The 14,765-nt window shown below is 40.6% G+C and overlaps 1 protein-coding gene across 5 annotated transcripts in view; it reads left to right on the top strand.

Moving 5' to 3' along the window:
- Positions 1-14,765, top strand: part of DCLK1 (doublecortin like kinase 1) — a 255,169-nt gene that overhangs the window by 172,509 nt on the left and 67,895 nt on the right. For 4 of the 5 annotated variants that reach the window (XM_037376521.1, XM_037376522.1, XM_037376524.1 and 1 more), the window contains exon 6: positions 12,346-12,440. In XM_037376521.1, the coding sequence (XP_037232418.1) occupies positions 12,346-12,440 (95 nt within the window). Of the gene's footprint in view, positions 1-11,252; positions 11,420-12,345; positions 12,441-14,765 lie in introns of those variants that run through there. The other variant, XM_037376523.1, reaches the window with a different exon arrangement.

Raw genomic sequence — 14,765 nt, 5'->3', positions numbered from 1 at the left:
TCGAGGGGGACCTGGATAAGCTCAAGAAGTGGGCCCATGTGAACCTCATGCGGTCCAACAAGGCCAAGTGCAAGGTCCTGCACCTGGGTCAGGGCAACAACAGGTATCTATACAGGCTACAGAATATTGAGAGCAGCCCTGCTGAGAAGGATTTGGGGGTGTTGGTGGATGAAAAGCTGCACATCAGCCAGCAATATGCATTTGCAGCCCGGAAGACGAACCATATCCCGGGCTGCATCAAAAGAAGTGTGGCCAGCAGGCTGAGGGAGGTGAATCTGCCCCTCTGCTCTGCTCTGGTGAGACCCCACGTGGAATACTGCATTCAGCTTGGGAGTCCTCAGCGCAGGAAAGAGATGGACCTGTTGGAGCGGGTCCAGAGGAGGGCCACAAAGATGATGAGAGGGATGGAGCACCTCTGCTATGAAGACAGGATGAGAGAGTTGGGGTTGTTCAGCCTGGAGAAGAGGAGGCTGTGGGAAGACCTTGCTGCAGCATTTCTATACTTAAAGTGGGCTTAGAAGAAAGATTTTTAGCAGGACCTGTTGTGATAGGACAAGGGGTAATGGTTTTAAACTAAAAGAAAGTAGATTTAGGCCAGCTATAATGAAGAAATTTTTCTGCAATGGGGGTGGTGAAACACTGGCAAAGTTTGCCCAGAGAGGTGGTAGATGCCCCATCCCTGGAAACATTCAAGGTCAGTCTGGACGGGGCTCTGAGCAACCTGATCTAGTGGAAGGTGTCCCTGCTCATTGCAGGGGCATTCACCTAGATGACCTTTAAAGGTCCCTTATAACCCAAACCATTCTATGATTCTGTGAAAATTTATTTAATTTATTGCCAATCAAGACAGAGTGTGGTAATGAGAAAACAATTTTTTTTTTAAAAAAAAAAGCACCTTCCCTTCACCCCTCCTTTCTTCCTGGGCTCAACTTCTGATTTTCTCTCCCTCCTCCCTGCCAGCGGCACAAGGGGATGGGATACGGGGCTGCGGTCAGTTCTTCACATGCTTTTTCTGCTGCTCCTTCCTTCTCAGGAGGATTCCTCATACTCTTCCCCTGTTCCAGCATGGCGTCTCTCCCATGGGAGACAGTTCTCCACAAATTTCTCCAACATGAGCCCTTCCCACAGATTACAGGTCTGTGGTCTACACAAACAGCTCCAGCCTGGGTCCCCCCACGGTCCCCAGCCCCGCCAGCAAACCTGCCCCAGCCCGGGCTCCTCTCCCCGCGGGGCCACAGGCCCTGCCAGGAGCTGCTCCAGCGTGGGCTGCCCACAGGTCACAGCCTCCTCGGGCACCCACCTGCCCTGGTGTGGGGTCCCTCACAGGCTTCCACGTGGAGATCTGCTCTACCGTGGACCTCCATGGGCTGCAGGGTGCAGCCTGCCTCACCATGGTCTCCACCATGCGCTGCAGGGAAATCTCCACTGTGGCGTCTGGAGCCCCCCCCTGCCCCCCGGAGCACCTCCTATCTCTCCTGCACTGACTTGGCTGTCTGCAGACCTGTTTCTTTTACATATCTTCACTCTTTTCTGGCTGATGCTAGTCTTGTGCAGGTTTTTTTCCCTTAAATACGCTATCCCAGAGATGCTACCACCATCACTGATGGGCTCGGCCTTGACCAGCAGCGGGTCCATCTTGGAGCCAGCTGGTGTCAATTCTGTGGGACATGTGGGAAGCTTCTAGCAGCTTCTCATAGAAGCCACCCTTGTAGCCCCCCTGATACTTTGCCACACAAACCCAGTATACACTGGAACAGGCTTCCTGGAGAGGTGGTCGATGCCCCAAGCCTGTCTATTTTTAAAAGGCATTTGGACAATGTCCTTAACACACTTTAACTTTTGGTCAGCCCTGACTGGTCAGGCAGCTGGACTAGGTGATCACTATAGGTCTCTTCCACCTCTTCTGTTCTGTTCTGTTCTGTTCTGTTCTGTTCTGTTCTGTTCTGTTCTGTTCTGTTCTGTTCTGTTCTGTTCTGTTCTGTTCTGTTCTGTTCTGTTCTATTCTGTTCTGTTCTGTTCTGTTCTGTCCTTCTATTCTATTCCAGTCTAGTCTAGTCTAGTGTATCTTCTTACCGCTTAAAAAGGATAAACAATTCAAAATGTTTCTATAAAAGTTAATTTTTGTGGTGACAATGGATCTCACTTGGCTGTCTGTAGCTCTTGTGTGCAGAAAGCCTGCAAATACTGAAGTCAACTTGTGTGGATGCTATGGGAAGTCTATTTCTAACCTTCCATATATGAGTCTTTACATCAATATAACTGTCATAAAAGGAAGCGATATTACACTAAGTGGCCACTTGCCCTCAAGAATTGTTTTTAGATAATGTAAAATTAACAATAATCAATGAATAGATTTTAAAAACAAGCAGTTTGATATTATATACTTCATTTAAAAAAAACAACAATGGAAAGAAGAAGCACTAACTCATATATTAGACAAAATACAAAGTTCTCCCATGAAATGCAGAAAATATGTAGAGATTTCACTATTCTGCCATCTAGTAGGCCTAAAAATACTGCCTATTTATTGGGATTATGTACCTGTGACAGTAGCAAAATGAAGGAATTACCATCTAGTGCACGTATGAACAGATAATTTTTTCCATGGTGTGTCTACATTAAACATCTTGGTATTAGTGAGTATCCTAAATGACTAGTGCATAACTGGAAGTTATGCTTTTGTTGTCATGTTTTTACTGCTAAGTGTATATACATCTGTGGGGGTTTTTTATTTATTTTTTTATTCTATGCCTTTAAACCGCTTTCAGTTCATCTTTACTGTGAGGGGTTTTTTCTTTCATTAGGGATAAACACAAAACATACTCAAGAAAATAGCAGATTCTTTGCTCAGATCAAATCCAATACATACACATTCTAAAAATGAAAAGATGTATCATTTTGTGAAGAGTTTTATCACAAAAAAAAGTTGAGAAAAGTAGGGATAAGGGCAGGCAGAAAGTGTTATCAGTAGCATACCCTTGAGAAAAAGCTAAGCAATCTCTATGGACAAGAGCATGTTGCTAATTAGAAAGAATCTGATCCCTCTTATTTGATTCTTGCTGCATTTTGAAAAGTTTGTGCGTTCTTCCTATGCAAAAGGATCAGATGCCTGCCTTGGTCATCAGTTCATGCCCATATTAAGATAAGACACATGGATACACATACTACACATGAGCCCTAAAAAGAAAGTTGCATAGACGAAGACTATGTTAAAAAAATGTAAAAATGTCGAAGTTGGATATTAAAACTGATAAAGTCCTGAGATGAATGGATGTCCTTGACTTACCCTTAATTCTCTCCTGTATGCATTTGTCGTATGGTATAGTCTTTAATGTAGATATTCAACATTATTTTTCTTCTCATCCAGCACAGGATAGCTGATCGGGATTCATCATTATTAGAGTTAATGAAGGATATTATAAGAGTCTTTGGGTTATTCCCCTATTGTTAGAGAGATGGATGTGTCAATGAGGGTAGGACATGGTCTGGTTTGGTTTAAGCACTTATATACCACCCTCAAGAACTGTTTCCCATGTTTGACACAGAATTTCAAGTGGCACATGAATTAAAGCCACACTTTGGCTTGAACTAAATGTTTATAAATGCGGTGAAGTCCATGAGTTCCTTGGTCTGAGCAAATAGTAGTGTGGTGTGATGAACTTTCCCAGATTTGTCCCAATAGCTTCTGAAATTGCTCACAGAAATTGAAGGGGTTATTTTAAGGAGTTGGCTGGTTTTTTGGTTTTCTTTAATATCTGTGTCTCATTTTTGCATCTCTAAGTCTGGAGCAATACCATTTTACCAGAACTGGTGCTTTGAAGATAATTTCAGTAGTGTTCACAGATGATTTTTAGAGAAAATTCTGCTTGAAGGCCCTTGCTTTCTGCTTCAGTCTCCCCTTGTTGTAGTGGCCCCTGACTGCGTGTGGGAGCAGGCAAAGGACCCTGAGTGTCTCCCCTCCTTGGCGAGCCCCCAGCCATTGCTCCAGAGAACTATTTCCCTTGTCTTCTCATCTGGTACTATGGGCAAAGGGTTCTTAGTGACATTCCCAAGGATCTTAGATAACCTTCACCCACTGGGGTTGCCTTTATCCCTCCATTGCCTGTAAGGGAAGCATCCTTGGCAAGCCTGAAAGCCCCATACAGACCTACCATAAAAATAGTGTCAGGGTTTGCAGGTACCTGGCCATGGCAGTAACAGCATGGGAACAGAAAAATAAAAAATACTGTCCCACAGGCTCTGGGACACCCTGGCACAGCAGGATGGGGGAAAAGGTGGAGCTTCAGGTGGCAAGCAGGCTGCAGGGTTGCAGACAAAGACCCTTAGCAATACTGGAGACTGCACTAGCACTCAGTGCCACGCAGGTGCAAATCTGTACTCTGGTTAACTGAGGGCAAGGTAATGGGTCACTTTGTAAGGGAACGGGAGACACACACCCCTCACCCTTTTGAGCATTACAACCTACAGTGAGCAAAAAAGCTGCATGTGCTTTTACACCATTTCTTGACATATTTAAGAGGAATGTATGCTCCTCCATAGGTGGTGGTCACCTTTCTTCCATCCTTGCTTTTTCCTTTTTGTAATTTCTTAACAGAGCATGTGTTTAATGTGCTTATATTCTCCTGGTAGCCTCCCTGACTCTGAAAGCAGATGCATCCTATTTTTATATAAAAACACAGAATACTTTTTTCTTAAAAGAGTACATGCAAGCTAGGAAGATCTGTGGTAAGAGCTGACTTCTCCATTATTATGTTTTGTTCAGTTTTTTATTTACATCTGACAGTGTTTCAAAACAGTACCACAAGACAAGTCTCGCTGCAGGAGGATAGCTTCCTGATTTTTTACAAATGCATTTGAGGTATTGTCTGCTTCAAAATGCTTTCAGTCTAAATAGAGGAGAGAAGCAGGAAACAAGGCAAAGGAGAGAAGCAGAGAAAAGTAGTGTGACCTCCCAGGCAAGCAGAGGGCTGAAGTCTGGTTCCAAGTGCAACAGATAATCCTGCCTCTATTTAATTTTCCTGATGTCTTCTTAAAGGCTGTAAAACACCTTAATGGTTGGGGTTTTTTTGTTGGCATCAGATATTATTTGGGAAAGGACATCATAAAGGAGACATTGAGTTTCAGTGAGGCCAGGTATCAGCCTGATGCTGGTGACTGAAAATTATGAATGTCTGAAAGCTATTCAGTAGCTGTTGGCTTCTGTCCAGCTACCAATTAACACCATTGATGTCAGCCTCAATGCAGGTGAAGAGGTAACAGATTTGCAGAACACAGCGCTTACTTCTTCATGATCATTACTTTTAATCAAATCAAGAGCAGCATGAGATGGCTGGAATTATTGTACCTTTTTCTGTTAAATTAAGGAAGGATACTGCATTTGGATGAACACTGTTTTAGCCTCTGAAATCTCAACTCATAATTTTCAGGACTTGCTCACAACAAAACTACTTTCTGGGTTTTTTTTCAGTTTGAACATCTCCTTCAAAATTACTTCCTTCTCACTTCTCCTCCCCGCTGAGTTATCTACTGTTCCCCTCAAACTGTCACCCACAATATTTCGGATGTTTGAAATCTTTTTTGTAACAGCAATTCAGGTTTGGGGTTAAGAGGAGTTGTTTTGCAGTTTCAGTTATTTAGTGCGACAGGGGTCTGTTTCAAGAGTAACTGAGTTGATACACGTACCTGTTCGGAATGACAAAGGGAACATGTGAAGAACAGATGGAGTAGGTCCTATTACCAAGGGCTGTTTTTTTTTTTTTAAAAAAAAAAAATTGCACCTGGGTAAAGAAATCATGAAACTACACCTCAGACTAAAGCCTGATCAAAACTGTAGATGTTCCCTAAAGAAAAAAGTGGTTTGGGATATGGAAATTGGATCTTATTGAAGACTTCTCTAGGGCAGATGCTTGTGCTTTTCTCAGCTATTTAGAAAAAAAGGGGTAGATGTGTTTCTCCACAAAAAGATATGTTTTCATTTAGTTGGATAGTTCATCCCTAAACCATTATCCAGAAACAACCCTTCTTCAGCCACCTGAGTCAAGAAGACCTTTTGGGTCCCAAAGGAAGGAACATATCATATTGTCTTTGGTGAGGTCACATGCTTTCATTCACACTGTTACAGGTACTCAGCTGACAGATTTTGTAATAAATATGCTGAAGCAAAACTTTCCTGAAGCCAAGAGTACAAACCCATGGGAGTGATGGAGTCATCCTACAGACCCAGGGATTTTTAGATGATTTTTACTTTGATCCTGGCTTCTTTTTAATTTTTTATTTATGGTGTTTCTACTTGATACTAATAATTAAAAAACTACGTTTTATCATTTTATAGCCTGTAACAAAAATCAGGAGTTAGTAAGAGAAATAGATTTGGTTAGACTGAATAGTGTAACCCTCTAAAGGGAATAGAAAGTTAAATGCTGAATGAGAAAATGTCCTCAGAGCTGGCACTCCATTCACACAAACTGATTTGAGAATCCTAGTCTTTCTAATTAGGCAAAACAGTTCAAAGGAAATTTTCATTAAAAGTTACATATATGTAGATGCTCTCTCGGTTAGGGTCTACACAAAATTAGCAGCCAAGGTCATAAATATCAGCTGTACTCTGATGAAGTGCAGAGAAAAAAAACAAGAGGCACTTGCCCACCTTATGAGGTTACCAAAAAATAAATAAATTACTCGTGGATTCCAGGAAACGATGTTTTCAAGGAAGACTCCTGTCTTCTGAGATATCAGGCATGTCTGCAATGTCTAAGTGTCTACAGCACTTCTCTGCTTGAAAGTGTGGACATAGCTGACTTCAGGTTGGGGTAGAAGTGGCCATTCCATGGAGGTTGGTGTGGGCTGAGTGTGTGTGGGGTTTACAGTCCCTGCTGAGCTCTGCACTGCTTGGGTTACGTTGTGTGGCTAACACACGTACCAGTGACTTACAGGGTCTCAGGTACTGGTGGCTACTAAGATACGAATATAAACCTGATCTGAAGGTGATCCCTTTTGCTGACACTTTTAATCTGTTGATCTGTTGATCATGTGAAAACTCTGTATGGGTCTGTCAAGCCTTGTCTTAGTGGAAGAGAGATGTTTGTCTTGTATCTGCATAATCACAGTCATCTGGGTTGGAAGGGACCTTAAAGATTATTGAGTTCCAACCCCCCTGCCGTGGGCAGGGACACCTTCCACTAGACCAGGCTGCTCAAAGCCCCATCCAGCCTGGCCTTGAACACTTCGAGGAATGGGGCGTCCACAGCTTCTCTGGGTAACCTCTTCCAGTGCCTCACCACCCCCACAGTGAAGAAACTTCTCATCATAAACTCTAGAAAAGATTGACTGTAAGAAGGACAGTTTAGAACCAGTTAAAATCAATGCAGTACTCGTTATTTGGAGTTTTTCTCAACCAGTTGCATTCTGATGTAGAACCTCTAAAGCCTTGTCTTTACTGGGGAGTGATAATGAGGGAACTTGCTTAATGTGATGCTTCGGACAAACTGTCTTTCGGAATGAAGAGAAAAATGACAAGGTGTATACAAGTAGAATACAGAAGCAGAAGGAACCAAAAGGCAAGGTATGGTTTGTTCCATAACTACTTTGTAACTACATAATTCTACTGAGGCAAAAATGTTGTTTTGGAAAGAACAGCGACAAACTACAGGAGTAATTGATACAAGGTCAAGTAGTGATCTTGCATCACTATTTTCTAGCTAACGGTTGTTGAAAATTACCTGCACACGTTGTTGTGACTTCTGTAAATCATTTTTTAGTTTATCCTGTACTAGTTGTAAGTAAGTTGTGGCTGCAAAAAAGCCTGCACCATTCTTTTCCTTTGGTCTCATTTTTTCCTCTTTCAACACACTCTTGTGTTTGGCAAACCACTTTTATTAACACACAGAGTCATCTCTAAATGTTTTATAGACTACAAGATGCTAACACATGAACAGGCAGTTTTATAGGAGGGTATGATTTTAATACAGTGCAGTGGCATTGGCAGCTTCTCAGACTGGCACTTGACACTTCCATTCAGCTTTTCTCAGTTTTTATTATTATTATTTAATAAAAAGTTTCCCTATCAAAATTATTTATTGGATTGCCATCAAAGTACATTTTGTTTACAGTGTTTTAACTAGTTCATAAACATCATTATATGAAAACCTATTTTGCATTTATCTTAGTAGATGATGATATCCAGCTTAGTGTTCTTTTTTGTGGGGTTTTCTACCTTCATGTGTGTGCCAGGTGCTGGAAAAACAAATACGAAGATAGGTTCTTGCTCTGTTATGCGTCCCCACTGAGAGGATGGTAAGGACAGGAGTTCACATGAGCAGTTGCATACCTCTGCTCCGAGCAGCCACAATAATTTTGTTATTGTTTTAGCTTTTTAATACATATTTTTCCTCTGAAATTTTGTATGGATAAATCTTTTTCATGAGACGATGGGAGGGCGCTGTGTGTTAAGCTGAAGTCTCTGACCCCTGCCATTTTATGAATAAAAGTGACAAGAAAACTCTTGCCTCACTCAATAACATGATTAATCACAACAGTGATTTACCAATTTCATATGTCTTTATCTACATAAATGTTCCCTGTAGGAACACGTGCTGTATCAGCCCATGAGAAATGCAGTGCAGATACTGGACAGGAATGCAGTTTCCAACCAGAATGCATTCCACCTAGAAATGATTTTTAGGGTAGTTTAGACTATATTCCACTACTTACTAGGAATGCATTATTATTAAATATTATTGATTTTATTCACATATTTGTTTCTGTGTTGTCTCGTCATGAGCAGTGTATGTAAGAATGGCCTTTGAATTGTCGTGATTGTGTGGAGTTCAGGAAGGGGGTCAGAATCAGTCCAGTCTCTTCCCACTACACAGCACTTAATATCAACTCTATTTGCAAATTCAGTATAGTGAATTACAAGGAATTAGAGTCAGAGGTGAAATGGCCACAAGCCATAAACAAGAAGATAAAAAAGGAGGGGGCTCTGGAGTAGACTGGGGAATTATTAGGAATTGGGATTTCTTGCCTGTTGTGATGTCAGTCTTAAGCATTACATTAATAGTATCGGTAGTAATAGTAATATATATCTGCAGGTATCCAGCATCCAGAAGACAGACATGATGTGCACAGAGAGTTCATTCAGCCAGAACTTAAAGCCTAAGTAGACAAGTAGTAAAGATTATATTACTTGCCTGATGTTGTGCAGGTGCATATAGAGAGTTGGGAATAAAACCCACCTCACCCCAGTCCCTGTTCAGGTTGACTCTAACGTAGACTTTGTATGCCTTTGGTCATCAAAGTTTATTTAATGCAGTTCTGTGTTTGGAATAAAATCCACTAAAATTGGTAGGTGGGGAGAATTTTGATGATTTTGCTTCATCTCCAGCATATCTTAAAACTCTAGGTACATGTGTTTGGATTCATCTTTCCTAGCTTTAGAAGTCTGCACTTCAGTGGATGCTTCTAGGACATCAGGTCCCTTTTAGATGGTTGCTTGGGGATGATACATCTCATGCTATGACAGCAACTTGGTTGAAATAAGGTCTAGAAAACTACTTCAGATGTAGAAGTCAATGCAATAGGTACCTAAAGATCGGTAAAAGGAATTTCATCCTCAGTGCTAACTGTCATCTCTAGTTTCCTAAACATCTCTCCACGGGGAGTCTTTATACACTCGCAAAAACCTTGGCATGTGTTTTAGGTACTTACCACCTTTGTATTTTGGATATGGGTAGGGAGGTGAGCAAATGCCACTTAAATCTCCTGAGGACCTTGATCCATTAATCGTGCTCTTGATTTCAGATATTACAGATGGCCAACACAAGCACAACCATCATCATTTTCCTTTTTCAAAAATGCTGTTGGGGAGAGCATTGGAGCTTAGCTTAAATGCTTTAGATACTCTGGTGCTGGAAAGCGAGTGATTTTTAGGGTTTGTAATACTTTGGTTTTTCATCTTAAACAGATGAAACATGGTACATGGGAAATACATTAAGAGTCAAAGACAACATTGCATCTGTTTGTCTGCATCCACTTGGTAGCTTCAAGTCTTTGTCTTCAGGACAGAATAACGGCAATAGTATTTCTAAGAAAAATCGTTGTTGAAAGTTCTGGGGAAGGAGTCAATCTGTAAGGAACAGGAACCACTGCCTAGTGCTACAAGATTTATTAAAGTGTCTCTGTTATCTTAATTTTTTTCATAATTATAAGACCTGAGAATATCTGCTTGGTTTAAAGAGAAGTCTTGTTACTTAGCAGTCCTGAGGACTAGCTGTATGTGAAAACTAGTAGTTTAGAATTAGTTTCTAAATAGTACCATATTTGTTTATAAGAAGCCCTTTAAAACTGTAAGTTTAAGGTTCCAAAAATCTCATTTTTAATGTCCTCATCTTGTCCTTTTCCTAAATGATTTCAGAAGTATTGATAATAAATTTGATTTTAGTCATTATTGGCCAGACCTATGGGGTGTTTTGCTGAATACTGTATGAACTTCAGTGAATTTGTCCATATGCATGTACTTTCCCCCACACACTTAGTACAGCATTTGAATCAGTGCTGATATGTGCCAACTATTGTCCTCTGTACAAAGAGAATTTGAAGCCTACATGTGTAGAATGTTTTTCTAGAAAAGCAGCCTATTTAGATCCAATTCATTTATCTTGTTATTCCTATCGTTATACCAATATATTGCACCTTTGCCTTAAACAATGCCTTGCACAAAGTGATGTTGAGATTTGATCACTCATAGCACCTAAGCACCTAAGCTCTGTTAAGCGATCATTATTTATCATGCAGTATAATGTGTTTTCTTGATGTGAGTGGTGTGGTGTGGTAGATACACATGTTTCTTCCTTATAATGTGTGGGCCCAGTATTAGACAGTGAGAACAATGTATTATGTAAAAAGTAAGGAAAATCTATTAAAAATGCCTCCTGTATTATCCAAAGGAATTAACATTTGCTAGATTGCCAGTCAGCCAAGGTTTTACAAGAGTTATTGTCATTTTGATTTTCAGATGAGTCATTTGGTATATTGCCCCCAAAGGCACCTCATTATGATTCAGTGCACAGCATATAGAATTGCTTAGGCTTTCGGGGCTCCATGGAAAGCGAGTGGGGGTTGCGGTGGCTCAGCGTTGTGAAGCAGCAGCATTATGCTTAATTGACACCTTTGATGTAGCCCTAAGACAGCACCTGCACCTCCCACTGCTGCTCTGAAGACGTCAGCCTTACGCAGAAAAGGCTTCTGCTTATGAATCCTGCATCGCATTCAGCTCACTCTGTGAGCAGCCCCAGCTATCCTTAACTAATCCCATTGCTTCTCATCTTGGCTACAGCTTGGCTTAGTACAGAGCAGGAATTTTGCTGCTTGCTGTTATCAGGTTAAAACAGTAAGATTTTGTCCATGTTAGAACTCATAGAAGGTAAGTCAAATACCTTGTTGATATCCTAGTGTGTAAATATTCTCCTAAGATTCAGAATCTGGGAATTCAATAGTCGATTATATTTTTTTCCTGGTGCTGGCAAATATGGACTGTGATATAACAGTTGCTTGTTTAAGAATATTTACATATATATGTGATCCACGCTTTGTAGTGTTTCTATCTAGCTCAGTGTAAACATTATTGATAGCCTTTTGTGTGATTATTTTGTAGCAGAATTCTGTCCTCTGCTGGTATTGTTTTGTTAATTGAATAGATAATGTCACATGCATGCAAAAGATGCTTCTAACATGATAGGCACTAACATATATGAAGGAACTTACTTATTTGTGAAAGTGATGCTTTGCTGCAAGTCAGACTTGAGGTGTTGCATCCAGTTTATTTGCCTCTAGAAAGCCCTTCTGGGTTAAGTCTGAGGTGATGTTTGGGGTAGATACTACTGCAAAAATCTCTTCAAATGAATGAGTGAGGAACAGCAAGCAGCTGATTTGTTCTTGCAAGCAATACTGCTTTTTGCTTTTGGTGGGTAGCACTTCAAACCATAACTAAATGAATGAAAAGGTTTACATATATCAACTGTCTGTTAAAGTCAACAAAGCATCTTGTTCCCCATCACTTTCAAGCACAGGAACAATACAGTTTTAAGAAAACATGTTCATGTTCTCTGCCATTGACAAAACAGTCTTTCAGGTGTGTTTATTTACTTGCACTCTGTATAAAAATTGGCTTCATGAGCCAAAACACTGAGGAAAAAGTTCTTTTGTGAATTACCTTATTTAATGTTTAAACCATTAAGCAAAAGCAAATTAATCTCTTCAGCAAAGAATGAAAAGATGTATGTTGATTTAACTATTTATTTGCTTTTAATAATGCCTTGTATTTATTTTTTCAATTTATTGCTCTTTTAGTGAATGGAACCCCTGGTAGCCAGCTTTCTACTCCCCGCTCTGGGAAGTCTCCAAGCCCATCTCCCACCAGCCCAGGAAGCCTACGGAAACAGAGGGTAAGGAAATAAGGAAACTGGTTTCTGAGTATGGCTGGGGCCAACCCAGCATAGCCATTACCCGATAGCCTTCCCTCCACTGATTCCTTCTGTTTGGAGTCATAGGGTGGAAGAGCCTGGCTACAGTCCTTGTTGTATTTATACAACACTGAAGTGGAACAGAACAGTTCTGTGCCTGCTAAAATACTAAGTATGCTGGAAATGGATTTATCCTTGAGGGGAAAACCAGGGGTATCTTTCTTCTTTTTTACAAAACTTTTTTTTTTTTTTTCGTTAGTTTCTTTTTCCACATGTTTCACAACTGGAAATGTTCACATTGTTAAAGACTTCTTTTTTTTTTTCTTAATTTACCATGGGCATTATGTCACTTATGAAAACTACAAACAGCTTTGATTTTGAAGCAAGGTGAAAGAATGTGCTGTGGAATTTAGCTGTGGATTAGCTGTGATACCATAGCCTTGTGCAGTGGAGATACTATCAGTATCGAAGCAGCATGAGACTTGCCAGTCACTTTGCTGGACCAGAGTTGTTAGGAGCTGTAAGTTCCCTCTAGTATAGAGGAATCTACAATGTGCCTAAGCATCCAGAATTAAGGTAGTACCTATGTTACTGCTGTTAACCCTCTGACAAGATATGACTTGTCAACCCAAAAGGCTCCACATGCTTATTTAATTATTTGTATCTGTTCAAAAGCAATGGGACAGATGTCTGTATATCTTCGCTTCTGCTGTTTTCTAAACTGTGATCCGTTCTCAATGGAAGCTTCCCTAAGGCAGTACTCTGTATCTCTAACTTGTTTATAAACACAGTTTGAACACATGCTTTTTCTGCCTTTTCAGTTTTTAAATAAAGACATAATTTGTGTGTCTCAAAGTAAGTGGATTACGTACAGAATTGGCAGTGCTTGACTTTAGGGGCTGGTGCAGACCTGATTCCCCAGATATCCAGATCAGGAATAGCTGTAGCATGGCACAACTCCCTTCTAGGCTGTGTACGCTCCTTCATGTCTGGCGGGTACCAGGGAGCTGAGGAATTGTGCATGCCCAATCTTTCCTCAGGCTAGGATACAGCCATGGGTTTCTGTCGTGACTTGTTTATAGATGTGGAAACCAACTGTGATCTTGCAGTATAGAGGCAGCCAGTGAGCAGCAGCTTGAAGCCTCAGGGTAGTGTCATGGTTTTCATCATCTGGTACAGGCAGTAAAGATGCAAGTTTCAGTTGGGTAAGCTGGTACTAAAATCTTCTTGAATGCAATATCTTCTACACCTGTTTGTTCTTACTCTCAAAGATTATTAATGAATCATTAATAAGTCATTGAAGAGGGAACAAAGAGTCTTCCAAATGAATTATACATTGATGTAAGGGTGTCTAGATGGATGTTATCAGTATACAGTGGATTTTCATTTGCTGTAACACTGTCTCTTTTCATTGGTAACTTTCCTAAACTTCCTTTCCCACCACTGATGCTTCTCTCTGCACAGTGAAGAAATGTTTTTTCTGTTAATGCTGGTTGGACGGGTGAGTGGGAACTATGTGGTCAGCACCATTAGACATAGGGAGGGGCTGGCCACAAGGTTTCTGAGTTTCAAGTGTGAAGAGGAGAGCAGATGGATTTCTCCTTATCCGGGTTCCCTATGTGGAAGTGTAACAGGATCACCAAGTGGCAGTGTTATGGATGCAAAGGGTTGTATAGTGGTGACATAATCACATTGCTAACTGTATAGAAAATAAATAATGAATTAAAATACAGGAGAGATAAGACATTGTTATGAGATACTCATATCTAGTCCCTTGACCTCGGTAGGGGACCTTTCATGCTTGTCGGGCTTTATTTTAGACAGTTGTTTGGGTTTTTTACCTGACAAAACATGGAATACATTACTGTAAAAATGGATTGCAGTCATGTAAAAATGCATTGCAATAATATTATTTACGTTACAAAATCAACTGCTCGGAAGTTCAGAGATGGAAACTTTACACTTGCTCTGAGAATTTCAGCTGCTTTCATCTCTAACTTGTGAAGCGAATGAGCTAGAAGATCAGTATAAAAACCATATATGGTTGTGTCATTGAAGGTTATAATGTGTATTCCAAGAACTGAATTAGTTCTACGAATAACCATTATGAACATCGGTGCTTACTGATCTTAATTTTCTTGTTAGCAGTCTAAATGGTGTTCTGTTTAGTTTTAGTACTATTGTATGTTGGTATTTAAACTTTATTTAGGGGACAGGTTGTGTGCCATATTGTCATAAACCAAATCTGAACCCAGAGCATTTTACTTTGTCTTCCATGGCTTCAGCTGCAGGGCTGACAGGCCAGCT

The sequence above is a fragment of the Falco rusticolus genome, chromosome 2 (assembly GCF_015220075.1).
Source record: "Falco rusticolus isolate bFalRus1 chromosome 2, bFalRus1.pri, whole genome shotgun sequence".
Lineage (NCBI taxonomy): Eukaryota > Metazoa > Chordata > Aves > Falconiformes > Falconidae > Falco > Falco rusticolus.
This window is presented reverse-complemented; position numbering and strand designations above follow the sequence as displayed.